Here is a 14,362-nt window from a genome sequence, read left to right as displayed (position 1 = left end):
CCCGTTACAACGAACACGGTAATAACGAAGCAAAACTTCTGTTCCCAAAATGTTCGCCATTAAAGTCTGTGTTAAAAAGATTCGCTTATAACGAACACGTTTATAGCGAAATTTTCGTTATAACGAAGTCTTTTCCGAGCGCCACTGACAAAGAAAAACAAAAGAAATGTGCTCTGTTATAACGAAATGCGGATCGCTTCCGAAAATACGTAGCGGAACAAGCATTTTATAGCGTCTCTGCGTGGGCGAATGCTTCACAATACTGCGTTTTCGATCCGTGTGTCACGCACAAGTTTTCGAGGAGAACTTGCATTATTGTTAAACAATCTGACAATAATCTGAAATTGAGTAAGGTTCCTTATTACAAAACACAAAGATTCTGATACACCTAAATGTCCGTTAGTTCGGAAATGAAACAGTGTTTGTTCACGAACATTTTGGCGTTATTCCAAAGATTCGTTATTCCGAAAAAAAAATAAAAATATGGTTCTTATTACGACGGTGCGTTTGTCCGAAAATGATAGGAATTCCAAACATTCATTAATTGGAACATTAAAAAAACAACAACCTAAAACAACAACAAAACAAAAAAAACCCCAAAACAAACAAACAAACAAAAAACGTTTCGTTAATCCAGAAAAGAAAAGGTAAGTCCACTAACAAATCTTAGGAATTGCAAACCTTATAATCGTCTTATAAGAAAACTGAACCTTCGAAATACGTAACCTGTGTCATTTTTTTTTTTTATTAACAAACCTTCCACGGAATGACAAACTTTATTACATTTTCGGATTAAAAAACCTTCGCAACAACGAACCTTCGGAATAGTGATCCTTTCTCAGTTAGTAAATTACAAACCTTTGGAATGACGAACCTGATCATTTTAATTTCCGATCGACGAACCTTCGGACATTACAAACAACTTTATGCTCTCTTTTAATTGTAATATTTAAACGAAATTTAAAAGGTCCCATTCCATTTTACATAGCTTTCCAGTGTATTCAGCAAACAGAACATCATAATTTATATGCGTGGTTTCCTTGTTTTCGTGTAATATTGTATTTGTTCGGTTATAACGAAACTTCGTTATAACGAAAGAAAACTGCCCCCATGCCCCCTATAGGGTATAGTTAGTTCTCTTTTCTTTTAAAATGTATATCATCAAGGTTCTGCAGTGACCACGGGTATATTATTTTTTGATATTTGTTTTTAGGAAGGAAACAACCCCGTAACGAGGGGGCATTGGTTTCACGAGAAACTGAAGGGGAAAAAATGCATGGGGGAGCCTTTTTTTCCTATTCAGCCGATTAATCCCGAGTGGGGCACCAGAAAGAAATAAAAAAGAAAGGATGCAATATATATATCTTATATATATATATATATATATATATATATATATATATATATATATATATACGTGTGATACATACCTGATGGCATACGTGTAGAGCTGTCCACCGTTGCTTGTTATACCGGTCGAACACGAAGCCACCTCGATCACTACTGATTATAGCTTACTATAACACGAAGCCCCCTCGATCTCCATTGGGATTGTGTTATGTGAAAGAGATTGCATAAGATTATGCTCTTGTCATGACATTTGTCATCATGAAAAAAGGGAAAAGACGGTCGCACAATCACAGATGGAAGAGGTCTTTGATTTGCTTTGTTGTTGTTGTTGTTGACAAAATTGTCTCACAGAATCACCTGATAAGCAAACAAACCAGTCCTCTTCACATTAATTTTTTTTCTGCCAATTCTCTCCACAAAATTGGCCGCTAAGCAAAAACAACAACAAAAAATAATACAAACAGAACCAGCACATGACTGTGGTAATCAATTCCATCAAATCACCTGCCCAAACAACAAGCAAACATGTTATACATAAAACGCATATTAGGCCCTACTAATTGTAAAAACAAACAGTCAGTAAAACAACTAGAAAACATAACATTTCGGAATACGTCTTTCTTGGTCAATCAGGCCTGCGCATACTACGCTACGAAAAAAAGAAATAAGAAAAAAATGTCCGGCATAAAATGCTACATGCCAAGCGTCAATATCCATGATAGGCCTATGCCTACTCTGATGGCAACGTTGACCATGTAGATAATCGTCATTAACAATCGGATTTTCTATATTATGTTAGTTAGCGATTTTTTTTTTCTTTTTGACTAGACAGCCCATTCATTGTCAGAATGAGCAAAAAAAAAAAAAAAGGCTGTGAAGACTTTTTTAAAAAATAATTTCTTTCATTTTTTTGTTTAAATCTTGACCTGACAGCACATATGTCGAGAGAAGTGTTTTTCTTCGATAAGCATATAAACATGGCAATTGAACATTATTCTAGAAGAACGCTATACCATCTTGCAGCACAGTTCCATTACACACTCTTTGACTGCACACAGTACACAGGTACCACGTGAATGGAGCAATGAAGCAAAAACAAACAAAAACGAAAACAAAAACCCGAAAACAATAATAATCTAAACAGGATTAGTATTTCTGTACAATCTGTCGACAAATCATCTGCTCAAACAAAAAACATTGTCGCGTTCTGCACAAAACGCATATAGGCCCTACTAAATCTGTAAAACAACAACAATAAAATAAATAACCCGAACCTTTCGGAATCCATATAATTCTTTGACACTCAGACCTATGCTATTTACGCTAAGAAAAAATGGACAAATGGAAAAATGTCAAGCATAAATGCTACGTTGCAACTGATATACGTCGATGTAGGGCAATTTGTCAATCAGCTGCAATGAAAACATCTCGACGGAAGAATTTCATGAATTTGAATAAAATTAATGCTTCGTGCCAAGCGTCATGTACTGCACCAACTCTGGCAACGTATAGTGTATAGACGATCATCAGTAACAACCGAGCTGGGTTTGTTTTTGTTGTTGTTGGTTTGTTGTTGATGTTTTAGTTAGGTTTAGTCGGCGATCGTTTTCTTTTTTTACTTGACAGCTGATTTATCGACATAATCGGCCAAAAAAAGGAAAAAAAAAAGTGCAGACAATTTTTGATTTCAAACAACAAAACCCAAAATAATATTAATAGTAATCAAAACAGGATTAGTGGTCATCAATATTATTCTGTCAACAGATCGCCTGACAAAACAAAACAAAACAAAACGAAAACACAATTAAACACGTCTTCCATAAAACGCATATAGGCCCAACTAATTTGAAAAACAATCAGTAAAAGTACGCTGAGAAAAAAAAGAAGAAAAGGAATGAAATTAAGAAAGAAATGCTCAGCATATACAGGCTGAAGCGTCAACTATGGCAACGTTGACCGTGTGTAGATCATCAAGCTGTTTTTACTTCTGTAGGTTTAGTTGACGATATTTAGTGCATTTTTTTTATTGGACTGCTCATTTAGGCTATGGACAGAGTTGGCAAAAACGATGCAAAGATTGTTATTGATTTTTTGATTTGGCTTGTCAGCACTTACGGCGAGAGAATTGCTTTTCTTTCATCATAAATGATATAGTGTAAAAACCATGGCAAATTGAACAAGACCCTGTCGCCATTACACGCCGGCCGCAGTAACTACGCACAGAACACAGGTAGGCCCTACCATGCTGGACAAACAAATCCAAAAAAAAAAACAACAAGAAAACCCTAAAACGACAATAACACAAACAGGATTAGCAAATTTGGTTGTCAGTTCTCTCGACAAATCACCTGACCAACAACAAACATGTCCTACAATCGCAAAACGTATCTCAACAGGCCCCACTAATTTGAAAATTACAAACAATCAGTAAAAAAAAAAAAAAAACAGAAAAAAGGCAAAACAAAAATCCTTTCGATTTCGGATTATGTCTTTCTCTGACAATCAGGCCTATGCAACTAAAAAATTAAATAAAAAAATTAAAGGGTGTGTACAGTTCTGGTCGAGGTGAGGATTTAGCTTTTAACGTTTTGCGAGATATTCAGAAACTACTCTATGAGATGTCAAAGAGCATGCAGTTCTAAGGGGTATCAAAAGTTTATTCGATGAAAATCGGTTTTGAAATGGCTGAGATATCCAAAAATAAGGTAAAACAAAGATATCCTAATAAAGTTGGGGCATGTCGCCTTTTATTATTAGCACTTTTTTGGATATCTCAGCCATTTGAAAACCAATTTTCATCAAATAAACGTTGAATCCTTCTTAAAATTACATGCTCTTTCATATTTCATAAGAGTCTTTTCATTATCTCACTTAGGAATGTTCAAAACATGAATCCCTACCTCAACCAGTACTGTACAGTCCCTTTAAGATTAGAAATGAACAGCATGTGGTACGTGCGGAAGCGTCAACATCTACCGACTGCATGGCAACTTTGGCTGTGTAGATGATCATCAGTAATAAATACATGAGAGCTGTTGTTCTTTCTTAGGTTTACTTGGCATTTTTTCTTTACTTGATTGTGTGATCATGTATCGTCACTAACAAAAGGATCGTTTCCCTCATTTCAGTCTTGTTTTGCAGATGTGCCTTTTTCAGACAGAAATGTCTTTGAATAGATACAGATGATGAGGAGCAGCAATACCTGAGATCATGAGAAATTTTGTGTCAATCATGCACGGCCACCTGTAGGCCTACATCTCAAAAGCGTCTCAAAGACAGTTTTAGCATGCTTTAGGGTACTGCTTTGATCCCATGATTGTCACCGCAAGCAAGCCGGGAGAAGAACAAGATGGAGATTCGATAAATCTAAAACTATATGCGCAGAAGAAAATAACGCAGAAAAATCAAATGAAGTGAATGTGCAGTCTTGAGGTGTATGTTAGGAAATCATACCTCAAAGCAAACACTTTCGCTAGGGAAAAGCAGGCAGTTTTTAAAAGAAATGATGGAAGAATGATTGTCACTTGTGATCTCAATATTTCACTTTTCCGTAGCATATTCCAGAGCACAAAAAAAAAGAAGGAAAAAAAAAGGGATCGGTATTCGTAGAGGACAGGTATATCCTGTAGGGAAGGTATTATGCGTGTGCAAAAATGTGTACGATGAATGTCCTTGTACTAGTAGGCCTATATTAGGTCCATGGCCTGTCAACAAATCACCCGACGAACAACAAACATGTCCTTCACAAAACGTACAGGCCCACTATTGTTTACTCTTTTTTTTTTTTTTACTTGGAAGCTCATTTATCGACAGAATAACAAAAACAAGAAAAATGGGAGGGCTACCTTTGATTGTTTGTTTCAGTTATTTTATCTGTTCTTGTCAACACATAATATGGCGAGAGAATCTTATTGTTTATTATAGCATGAAAACATGGCAATTGAACATGCATTTCGGACCGCCTCTATATAGATCTGCAGAACAGTCCACTAGCACGCAGCTCGCAGCTGGTCGTATGAATACTAACAGTACCCAAGTACATAATACGTGTAATACGTTAGTAGCTTGCAACGGGGCGAACGAACGAAGCCAGCTCGCTTGCCATGGCCACGCATGTACCATCCACTAGTACAGTGATTGGCATTGTCATAGCGAACGGAAGCCAGTACGATATCGCCACGGACTACATTGTTCAGTGGACTGAATCCACTCTTTGGTGGAAGCATGACTAGCAAAGAGTATCGACTTTTTGGTGGATGCAGGGAGGTCTCACCTCCCTGGTGGAAGGCAAAGAGTGGGGAAAGCGCGTGGGGCATGTGTACAATATGGGTACTAGATAGCATGCTCATGGCCACCCACGTGCACAGTATACGGTTGGCCCATCCATGCCCCCATGATACGTACACACAACATACACCGCACAGGGGTATCGTTCGATCGTACACTACTGGACGTCGGACATAAAACGCACACAGTGGCTATACACACAATGTACGCAGTTGTCGACAGCTTGCTCTGCTATAAACGGATCGCGGATCGTAGCCTCTGGGATGCGGTCGCGCTTGTGTACAGTACACTTCAGTAGTATATCACAGAGCTCTCTCAAGACTTCTGTAAGTAGTATAGACCGATTCAAGCGACTGTTCATGGAAGTGCGCCCTCTTAAGGCGACGCCATAACTGGGGGCCAACCAGGCCGGGTCGGCAAGCGCCGTGCGTGCGTGGCAAGGGTGTCAGCGGCAGGCAGTGCTTTTACCACCCGGCGCCAGCCGGCCAGCTAGCTATCTCTGGCGCTGGCAGCAATCGACGCATCTGGCTTTGTGACAACTAGAGTCTACTTTTTTTTTTTCGCTAGCTAATTTAAAAAAAAATAAATAAATCAAACAACTTATACCGACTATGAGCGAATGGGTAGATGGCATAATTATACGGCTGTAGCCAAAATTTGAATTTCAAGGTAAATATCGGTACGATTCGTGAGTGTTTGTAGACTCTAATCGATGACTTTGGTACTCGCGTGTAAGCCCCATGTATAGGCCTAGATCTATTCACATTTGTGTAAGAAGATAAAAACACTTGGGGAGAACCATGGCTAGGCGCAGGCAGACGTCTTGCTAGTAAGCCTATTAACTGCTGAGAAGTTAACTGATATAATTAAATACAAATAATGAATCAGAATCTTGAGCTAGATATGATGCTATAAATAGCAACTAATATCAGTTAACTTAAACCTGTTTAGGCTTTTGCCTCTTCTTGGGCCAGGGGGGTAGAATCTGTCTAACGTTTTTAAGATCTTGTCTAGAATTCTAGGAAACAGACTAGATAGGCCTATAGACCCGTCTAGACCTATACTGACTTCTAGAACCCTAGCTACATCCTATTATATCATTTTCGGTTGTCACTAACTTCCGGCAAGCCTAACTAAGTAAACCAAACGGAAGGCAAATCTATAAACGTTTCTAAGCCGTATAAACTTAAGAAGTTAATTTACTTCGCCTGATGTCAACAACCAAAACTTCTACTGTTTAGGTCTAAGTAACTTTGCATTTAACATCGCGCTAACGCCTAAGATTATAATCTACAAAAGTGATTTTTCAAATCGAACTTTCTTAATATGATTATGAAACGGATGTTTGCCACCATTCATTGCAGTTTAATATTTGTAAGTATCACTTTATCAAAAATTAATTCAAATTCAGAGTTCCAGGCTAAATTGAATATGGTCAATTCAATGCTGAACACTTTAGTGAAGAAGTAAAAACAAATATATAAGAATTAAACACATCTTGAAACATTCATTTAGTTGTAGTGTAGGCTTTAAAATGTTTGTCATATATAGTCAGGAAGTGTATTCTATAATCTAACTTTGGTAAGTATTGCACCAAGCATTTAAAAAAAAATCAGTGAATTATCAAAATCTTTGATCTGAACTTGTCCTCTAAAATGAACAACTTTATTTGACGAATATGCAGTGATAGCCTAATTAAATAGAGAATCAAGTAGGTATAGGCCAAAGTTTCTTTCGAAAATTCGTGCATTTTTTATACCGCTGTATTTCACTTGAGTGTTTATATTCATCATGCGTCAGTGGTGTCTGAATTTCACACACTGACGTGCAGCTTCCATTTCCGGTTTCCTGTTATTTGTGCACCCAACAACTGCACGATATGTGTTTTTTTTTCTGATCTTTCCTTTGAAGCTTTCAATCTAGATCGATATGTCTGAATTACTCAATTTGTCCATAAGAGAGGCATTAAATGCCACTGAATGACTTTTCCACAGTGAGTAAACAATCACAATTTTAGCGCGGCGGTCGCCGGCCGCGGCGCAGCGGCCGCGCCCGGCTAACTTTGCGCGATGGGTACGCTATAGGCTGCTAGCTGCCAGTGCAACTCGCTGGGTAGCTAGCTCGCTGGAAGCCCCCCAGTTGGCCCCCAGTTATGGCGGCCGTTATAGCGCCGCTAGCGGCGGTAGGTGAATAGGCCATCGAAATTGAATCGGTCTATAGTATCAGTAGTATCCGAAAACCGACTTTCTTCTCGGGACCGCAAGGGGGCGTTGTGAATCATGCGCTCGAGACCAAATCCTTCCGTTTTAAACGAGCCGTTATTTTGCGAGAGTCACTACTGCAGTTCTCATCTAAATTGACGTTCTAGTAATCAAACATGAGTTATAATGCTCCCTAAGCATCATACTGACTAGCAGTTATATCCTGATACTTTGAATCATGGTTTCACTCGGTGAAATGCACCTTAACAGGAACTCCATTTTATCTTTAAAGATAATGTTAAGGCACCTTTCTTTTTCTCTCCTTTGGTGATTGCTCTTTTACTAGTTGAAAGTAACTCAAAAACATAAGAACCTGAATGAATTAATGTATAAGTAAATGAAAGAAAGAAAGAAAGAAAGAATGAATGAATGAATGAATGAATGAATGAATGAATGAATGAATGAATGATGTTAATGAAGGAATGAATGAATGAATGCATTTAGGAATGCACATAAATACGTACGTAAATGGTAATGCATGTTCCAATATACGTGTACATTTTATGTAAGTATGTATCATGCATACTTGTAGGTGCATGAATGATTTTGGTCAACAGCTTTCCCAATGGTTGAATGGACACAAGTGCACATTTTCAGAGGGAGAACTCCACAATCATAGCTTATTGTATCCCCCGAACAGAGTTCGGAGGATACTATGGATTTGGCCTCGTCGCGCCGCGTCCGCCGCTGCCGCTGCCGCCGCAGAGATTTCCTTGTGAGTGCTCTACCAGCTGCATTTCTTTTCCGATCATCTTCAAAGTTGGCATGAAGGTGTATTATGGTTACACAAAGACGCCTATTGTTTTTGGTGATGGCGCCCTCGCTGGTTCCGTCTTTATACATGAAAAGGTAAATCCAATAGGGTCTGCTTGTGAGCGCTCTACTGGCTGCAGTTCTTCTTCGATCATCTTCAAACTTGGCATGAAGGTGTATTATGGTTAGACAAAGACGCCTTTTGTTTTTGGTGATGGTGCCCTCGCTTGTTCCGTCTTTATACATGAAAAGGTAAATCCAGTAGCGTCTGCTTGTGAGCGCTCTACTGGCTTCAGTTCTTCTTCGATCATCTTCATACTTGGCATGAAGGTGTATTATGGTTAGACAAAGACGCCTATTGTTTTTGGTGATGGCGCCCTCGCTTGTTCCGTCTTTATACATGAAAAGGTAAATCCAATAGCGTCTGCTTGTGAGCGCTCTACTGGCTGCAGTTCTTCTTCGCTCATCTTCATACTTGGCATGAAGGTGTATTATGGTTAGACGAAGACGCATATTGTTTTTGGTGATGGCGCCCTCGCTTGTTCCGTCTTTATACATGAAAAGGTAAATCCAATAGGGTCTGCTTGTGAGCGCTCTACTGGCTGCAGTTCTTCTTCGATCATTTTCAAATTTTGACATGAAGGTGTATTATGGTAAGACAAAGACGCTTATTGTTTTTGGTGATGGCGCCCTCGCTTGTTCCGTCTTTATACATGAAAAGGTAAATCCAATAGCGTCTGCTTGTGAGCGCTCTACTGGCTGCAGTTCTTCTTCGATCATCTTCATACTTGGCATGAAGGTGTATTATGGTTAGACGAAGACGCATATTGTTTTTGGTGATGGCGCCCTCGCTTGTTCCGTCTTTATACATGAAAAGGTAAATCCAATAGGGTCTGCTTGTGAGCGCTCTACTGGCTGCAGTTCTTCTTCGATCATTTTCAAATTTTGACATGAAGGTGTATTATGGTAAGACAAAGACGCTTATTGTTTTTGGTGATGGCGCCCTTGCTTGTTCCGTCTTTATACATGAAAAGGTAAATCCAATAGCGTCTGCTTGTGAGCGCTCTACTGGCTGCAGTTCTTCTTCGATCATCTTCATACTTGGCATGAAGGTGTATTATGGTTAGACGAAGACGCATATTGTTTTTGGTGATGGCGCCCTCGCTTGTTCCGTCTTTATACATGAAAAGGTAAATCCAATAGGGTCTGCTTGTGAGCGCTCTACTGGCTGCAGTTCTTCTTCGATCATTTTCAAATTTTGACATGAAGGTGTATTATGGTAAGATGAAGAGGACTATTGTTTTTGGTGATGGCGCCCTCGCTTGTTCCATCTTTATACATGAAAAGGTAAATTCAATAGGGTCTGTTTGTGAGCGCTCTACTGGCTGCAGTTCTTCGATCATCTTCAAACTTGGCATGAAGGTGTATTATGATAAGACAAAGATGCCTATGGTTTTTGGTGATGGCGCCCTCGCTTGTTCCGTCTTTGTACATGAAAAGGTAAATCCAATAGGGTCTGCTTGTGAGCGCTCTACTGGCTGCAGTTCTTCTTCGATCATCTTCAAATTTGGCATGAAGGTGTATTATGATAAGACAAAGATGCCTATGGTTTTTGGTGATGGCGCTCGCTTGTTCCGTCTTTATACATGAAAAGGTAAATCCAATAGGGTATGCTTCTTGATGCTGTGGGTTCGGGGGATACATGTGCTCGGCTGCGCGACCCGCCGAGCACGAAATTTCTAGTTGAAGGCATTTCCTTAACCTCAAAATTAAAATCTCACAGCTTTTCCAGAGGTATGATCCCAGGTAGCATCAACATTCCTTTCAACACAGCATTCTCTCCCGAGGGGGATTTGAATCCCTGCCCTGCTGTCACCAAGCTCTACAACCACCGCAACAGGGTCATAACGGTGGTGGGACACAGGGGCAAGAATGCACCCAATGTAAGTAGCTTTTCACAACTTCAATGCAAGGATCATTCTTAATCGCCATGGTCAAAGGTCAAAAACAACTTTAAGAGTTGTATTGTGTACACAATTGCAAATTAAGTACAGTACTTAGAAATGACATTTATTTCATCAGCTTTGTCAGAGAACGTGATCAAGTTCGACTAAAATACAACCTGCACTCCAGGTTGAAGGTATTTCCTGCAGTCTGGCATTCCAAAGATACTTCACTTTTCCTTCCTTGCGTTAACCCTATTCTAACTGGGGTATTTGAGACCAAGTTTCTATGGGGGGTCAATTTGACCCCCCCCCCCCCCTTCAGATCTCGATGGCGTGATCGCCGCAAAATTTTGCCTGAACATAGAGCGGGATGTCAACTACAAGATTACGTGGTCATACAATAGAAAAATTTAGATTTTCTATTTTTAGTAAATTAATTATGCAAATTTAGGCATGAAATCATATTTTCACCTATAACTCCATTAAAAAGACTAAAGGATTGCTTAATTTTTGTGTCAGAGTTCCTCAAGACATATTGAACAATTTTCTTGGAAATTGCACAATCAAAATCAGTTTCTTTTGTTTTTTATTGTTTTGTTAATTAATTTTCTTATGTCTTTCCTTGTTTTTTCGACCTTTTGTTTTCTATTGTTTTTTTGCCAAAATTTGTTGCAGGCACTTTTTCAAGCTTATCTACATTAGAATTGATTAATTTCAATGGTTAAAAGTTTAACCAAAAAACACAATTTGCATTGGATTTGCACACAATATCAAGAATTGGAGCCGTTTTCGGGTTGACTTGCATATGCAAAACATTACGTAACTTCAGAACGGTGTACCTGGGCGTTGCAAATTTTGTCTCATGATATGCGGGAGACTTCAATGAAAAAAGTCATGAAACAACGTGGCAAAATTTCTGTGCGCTGCGGAATCATTGCGCGAAATGTCGAGGGGGGGTCAATTTGACCCCCCCCCCCCAGCTATAGAATAGGGTTAATCTAACTTCTTCCGTTAAACTTTTTTTTTCTTTCGTATCCATATCATCATAGTGCAATATCCAGTAACATACTGCAGTGTACAATATGTGATTGACATAGAAGCATACCAAATATTAGCAGATTAGTATGTAAAGCCAGATTTTGGGGAGGATTTAGCAGTTTTCAGAAATCAAATAGTGGACCACTTCGTTCCTAAATTTGTAACCCCATTGGCTTCACTGAAATGAGGATCAAACTTTTGCTCTAGTTTTTTTCCTGAAGCATCATTCGAAGCGCATGGTAGTGATAAAGGGATGTATGCTTCTACAGAGACAACTGCTTGTATGGACAGCACACAGTCGTTTTCTTTACAAGCTCAAGCTTTACATACAATAAAATAATGTTCATCCTTGTCCTTATTCAGTTTGCGACAGAACTCATACGCCTGGGCTTCATGAAGGTCTGTGTCATGCACGGTGGGATTGATTGCCTGCGGCCAACGGGAATACTCACCATCTCCTCACCCGACCTCTGACCTCTGTGACCTTTGACCTTGTGTCCAGTGACAGCCCATCCCATTCTGAGCCATCCGTCTCTTTTTGCGTTCAGAGTTGCAAGTGAAAGACAACGATGCAGCGCCACCTACTTTGTTGCCAAGCCAGAAGAATCTCACTGGAGGAGATTTCAGCATGATTGTTCAGGTTGTGGGGGCGAAAGAAATGTACATTTAAGAGTGAAGTTTATCCAAAAACATGTCACATTTCTGGGAAACTTTTTTATGCCTCCGCCACGAAGTGGTGCCGGAGGCATTCTGTTTTCGGGTCGTCCGTCTGTCCGTCCTTCCGTCCGTCCTTCCGTCCATAATCAGTTTTGTGGACAGCATAACTAAAAAACCGTTTGAGATATCCTAATGAAACTTGGCATGTATATGTATGAGTGGGCAAAGTTGTGCCTATCAACTTTTAGGTGCACATGCTCAAGGTCAAAAGTCAAAAGGTCAAAGTCAAATGCTCAAAATTTCACTATTTCCCCCATATGCATGCAATGCTTGAAGGTATTTTCTCGAAACTTGGTGTATATATGTACTACCGAATAAAGATTCTCCAGAGAGAGTTTCGGGTCATGAGGTCAAAGGTCAAGTCAAAATGTTGAAATTGTATGTGTTTCTCCATATCTCGCAAATGGTTCAAGGTATCTTCGTGGAACTTAGTATGTATATATGCATGTGCTGACTGGCAGTGATTATTTAGGGAATTTGGGGGTCACGGGTCAGGGGGTCAAAGGTCAAGGTCAACTCCTCAAAATGTGACTACTTACCTCATATTTATGCAATGCCTGCAGGATTTTTCTTGAAACTTGAAATATACATGTATGACCCAATAGTTATTCTGTGAGAAGTTTCTTGCCAAAAGGTCGAAGGTCAAGTGCAAGTGCTAAATTTCACTTCTTCCATATCTCGAAAATAACTCAAGGTATCGTCATGAAACTTATTACATACTTACATGTATGCATGTTCTACCTAACGTGACTCTCTTTGGAACTTAAAGGTCAAAGGTCAAGGGTCAAAGGCCAGGTTTAAATACTAATATTTTACCATTTAATACTGAAACTACGCTTTTTCTCCATACTTTGTGAATTACTCAATGCATAAACTTATAAAAGGGTCAGAAAAAGTAAAAATCCTCAAATTCCCAAACACCTGCACTCTGACAACTTAGTCATTCATCCAATTAAACCTAGTTCAAGGAAAGTGAACATTCAGCACATTTGTAACAAACCTGTCATTTTAATATTTTGCCAGTCATGTGAAACTGTCATCACATATTGTCAAGACATTGTGCTATAGACCTATTCGTAGAACCATGTATTATGGTGGAGGCATACCAGTCGCCATAGCGACATTTCTAGTTGACTTAAATTTTGGGAGGGGCTTACATGTCTTTCTTTTTTTTTTACTGTAAATTACTTCTGCTTGGGAGTACATAACTAGTATGCCATGAAGGCTTTCATTTGTTTTTGTTTTTTTCCTTATTTGAACATCATGCTGCAGTTTTTCTGTTTGGGTGTTTTTATGAATCTGTACATTTAAGCATACACCAGCTCTTAGGCATATGATATTGTCGTTTGGTTCACATGAAATATTGCAATATATTGGGACTAGATCGCCTATCAATAAACAATTTTGATATATCAATACTATTTAACTTTGATTGGATAGTCATAAAGGTAAAACAATATAGCAGTCAATTACGTTGGCAATTTGGCACCGTAGCATGGAAAATCATGTTTCATATCCAAACAAAGAGATTAACTTTCTGATTGGTATGAATGAGATTTCATCAAATATCTAACATAGAGTATTCTGTAATGGGGCCATGGTTTGACAAAAGCCTCTTCCACAAGTTGTATGGATTTGTGTTCTCTCCTGTTGATCACAATTATTTTTTTTTTTTCACTGCTGGTCAGCGGCACAAGATTAGCACACAAGTATCCATGACATGTGACCAAGATACAGGGTTGCATACACCTAGCATCACCATGTACAATATCTTCCAATAAAGATATTGTCTCGCAATCGTGCAATGTTAGGAAAAGAATTTAGTGACCCACCCCTGTGTCTGTGCATTGGTTGTACTTAGGAAGCAACTCTTAGTGACATAATACAAGTATTGCACAGTCTTAAATTGCATTTTACTGGTGTCCATGTATTACTGCCACAAGACCAATGGCAAATTATCTTGTAGGTGCTTTCAGGTATGTCAATGTCAAAATAGGACCTAACCGTTGC

General features: G+C 39.0%; 1 protein-coding gene across 1 annotated transcript in view; it reads left to right on the top strand.

Moving 5' to 3' along the window:
* LOC139727548 (TBC domain-containing protein kinase-like protein) overlaps nt 1–12,216 on the top strand; it is a 40,318-nt gene extending 28,102 nt beyond the window's left edge. Inside the window, exons 20-21 of the mRNA XM_071638532.1 lie at nt 10,435–10,594; nt 11,999–12,216. Coding sequence (XP_071494633.1) covers nt 10,435–10,594; nt 11,999–12,109 — 271 coding nt within the window. The 3' untranslated portion in view covers nt 12,110–12,216. The remainder of the gene's footprint in view (nt 1–10,434; nt 10,595–11,998) is intronic.
* The last annotated feature ends 2,146 nt before the right edge of the window (nt 12,217–14,362 follow it).

The sequence above is a fragment of the Diadema antillarum genome, unplaced genomic scaffold (assembly GCF_040938485.1).
Source record: "Diadema antillarum isolate AM-2024a unplaced genomic scaffold, OU_Dant_1.0 scf00000018, whole genome shotgun sequence".
Classification (NCBI taxonomy): Eukaryota; Metazoa; Echinodermata; class Echinoidea; order Diadematoida; family Diadematidae; genus Diadema; species Diadema antillarum.
The sequence above is the reverse complement of the archived record's forward strand: the minus strand, read 5'-3'. Positions and strand labels throughout refer to the sequence as shown.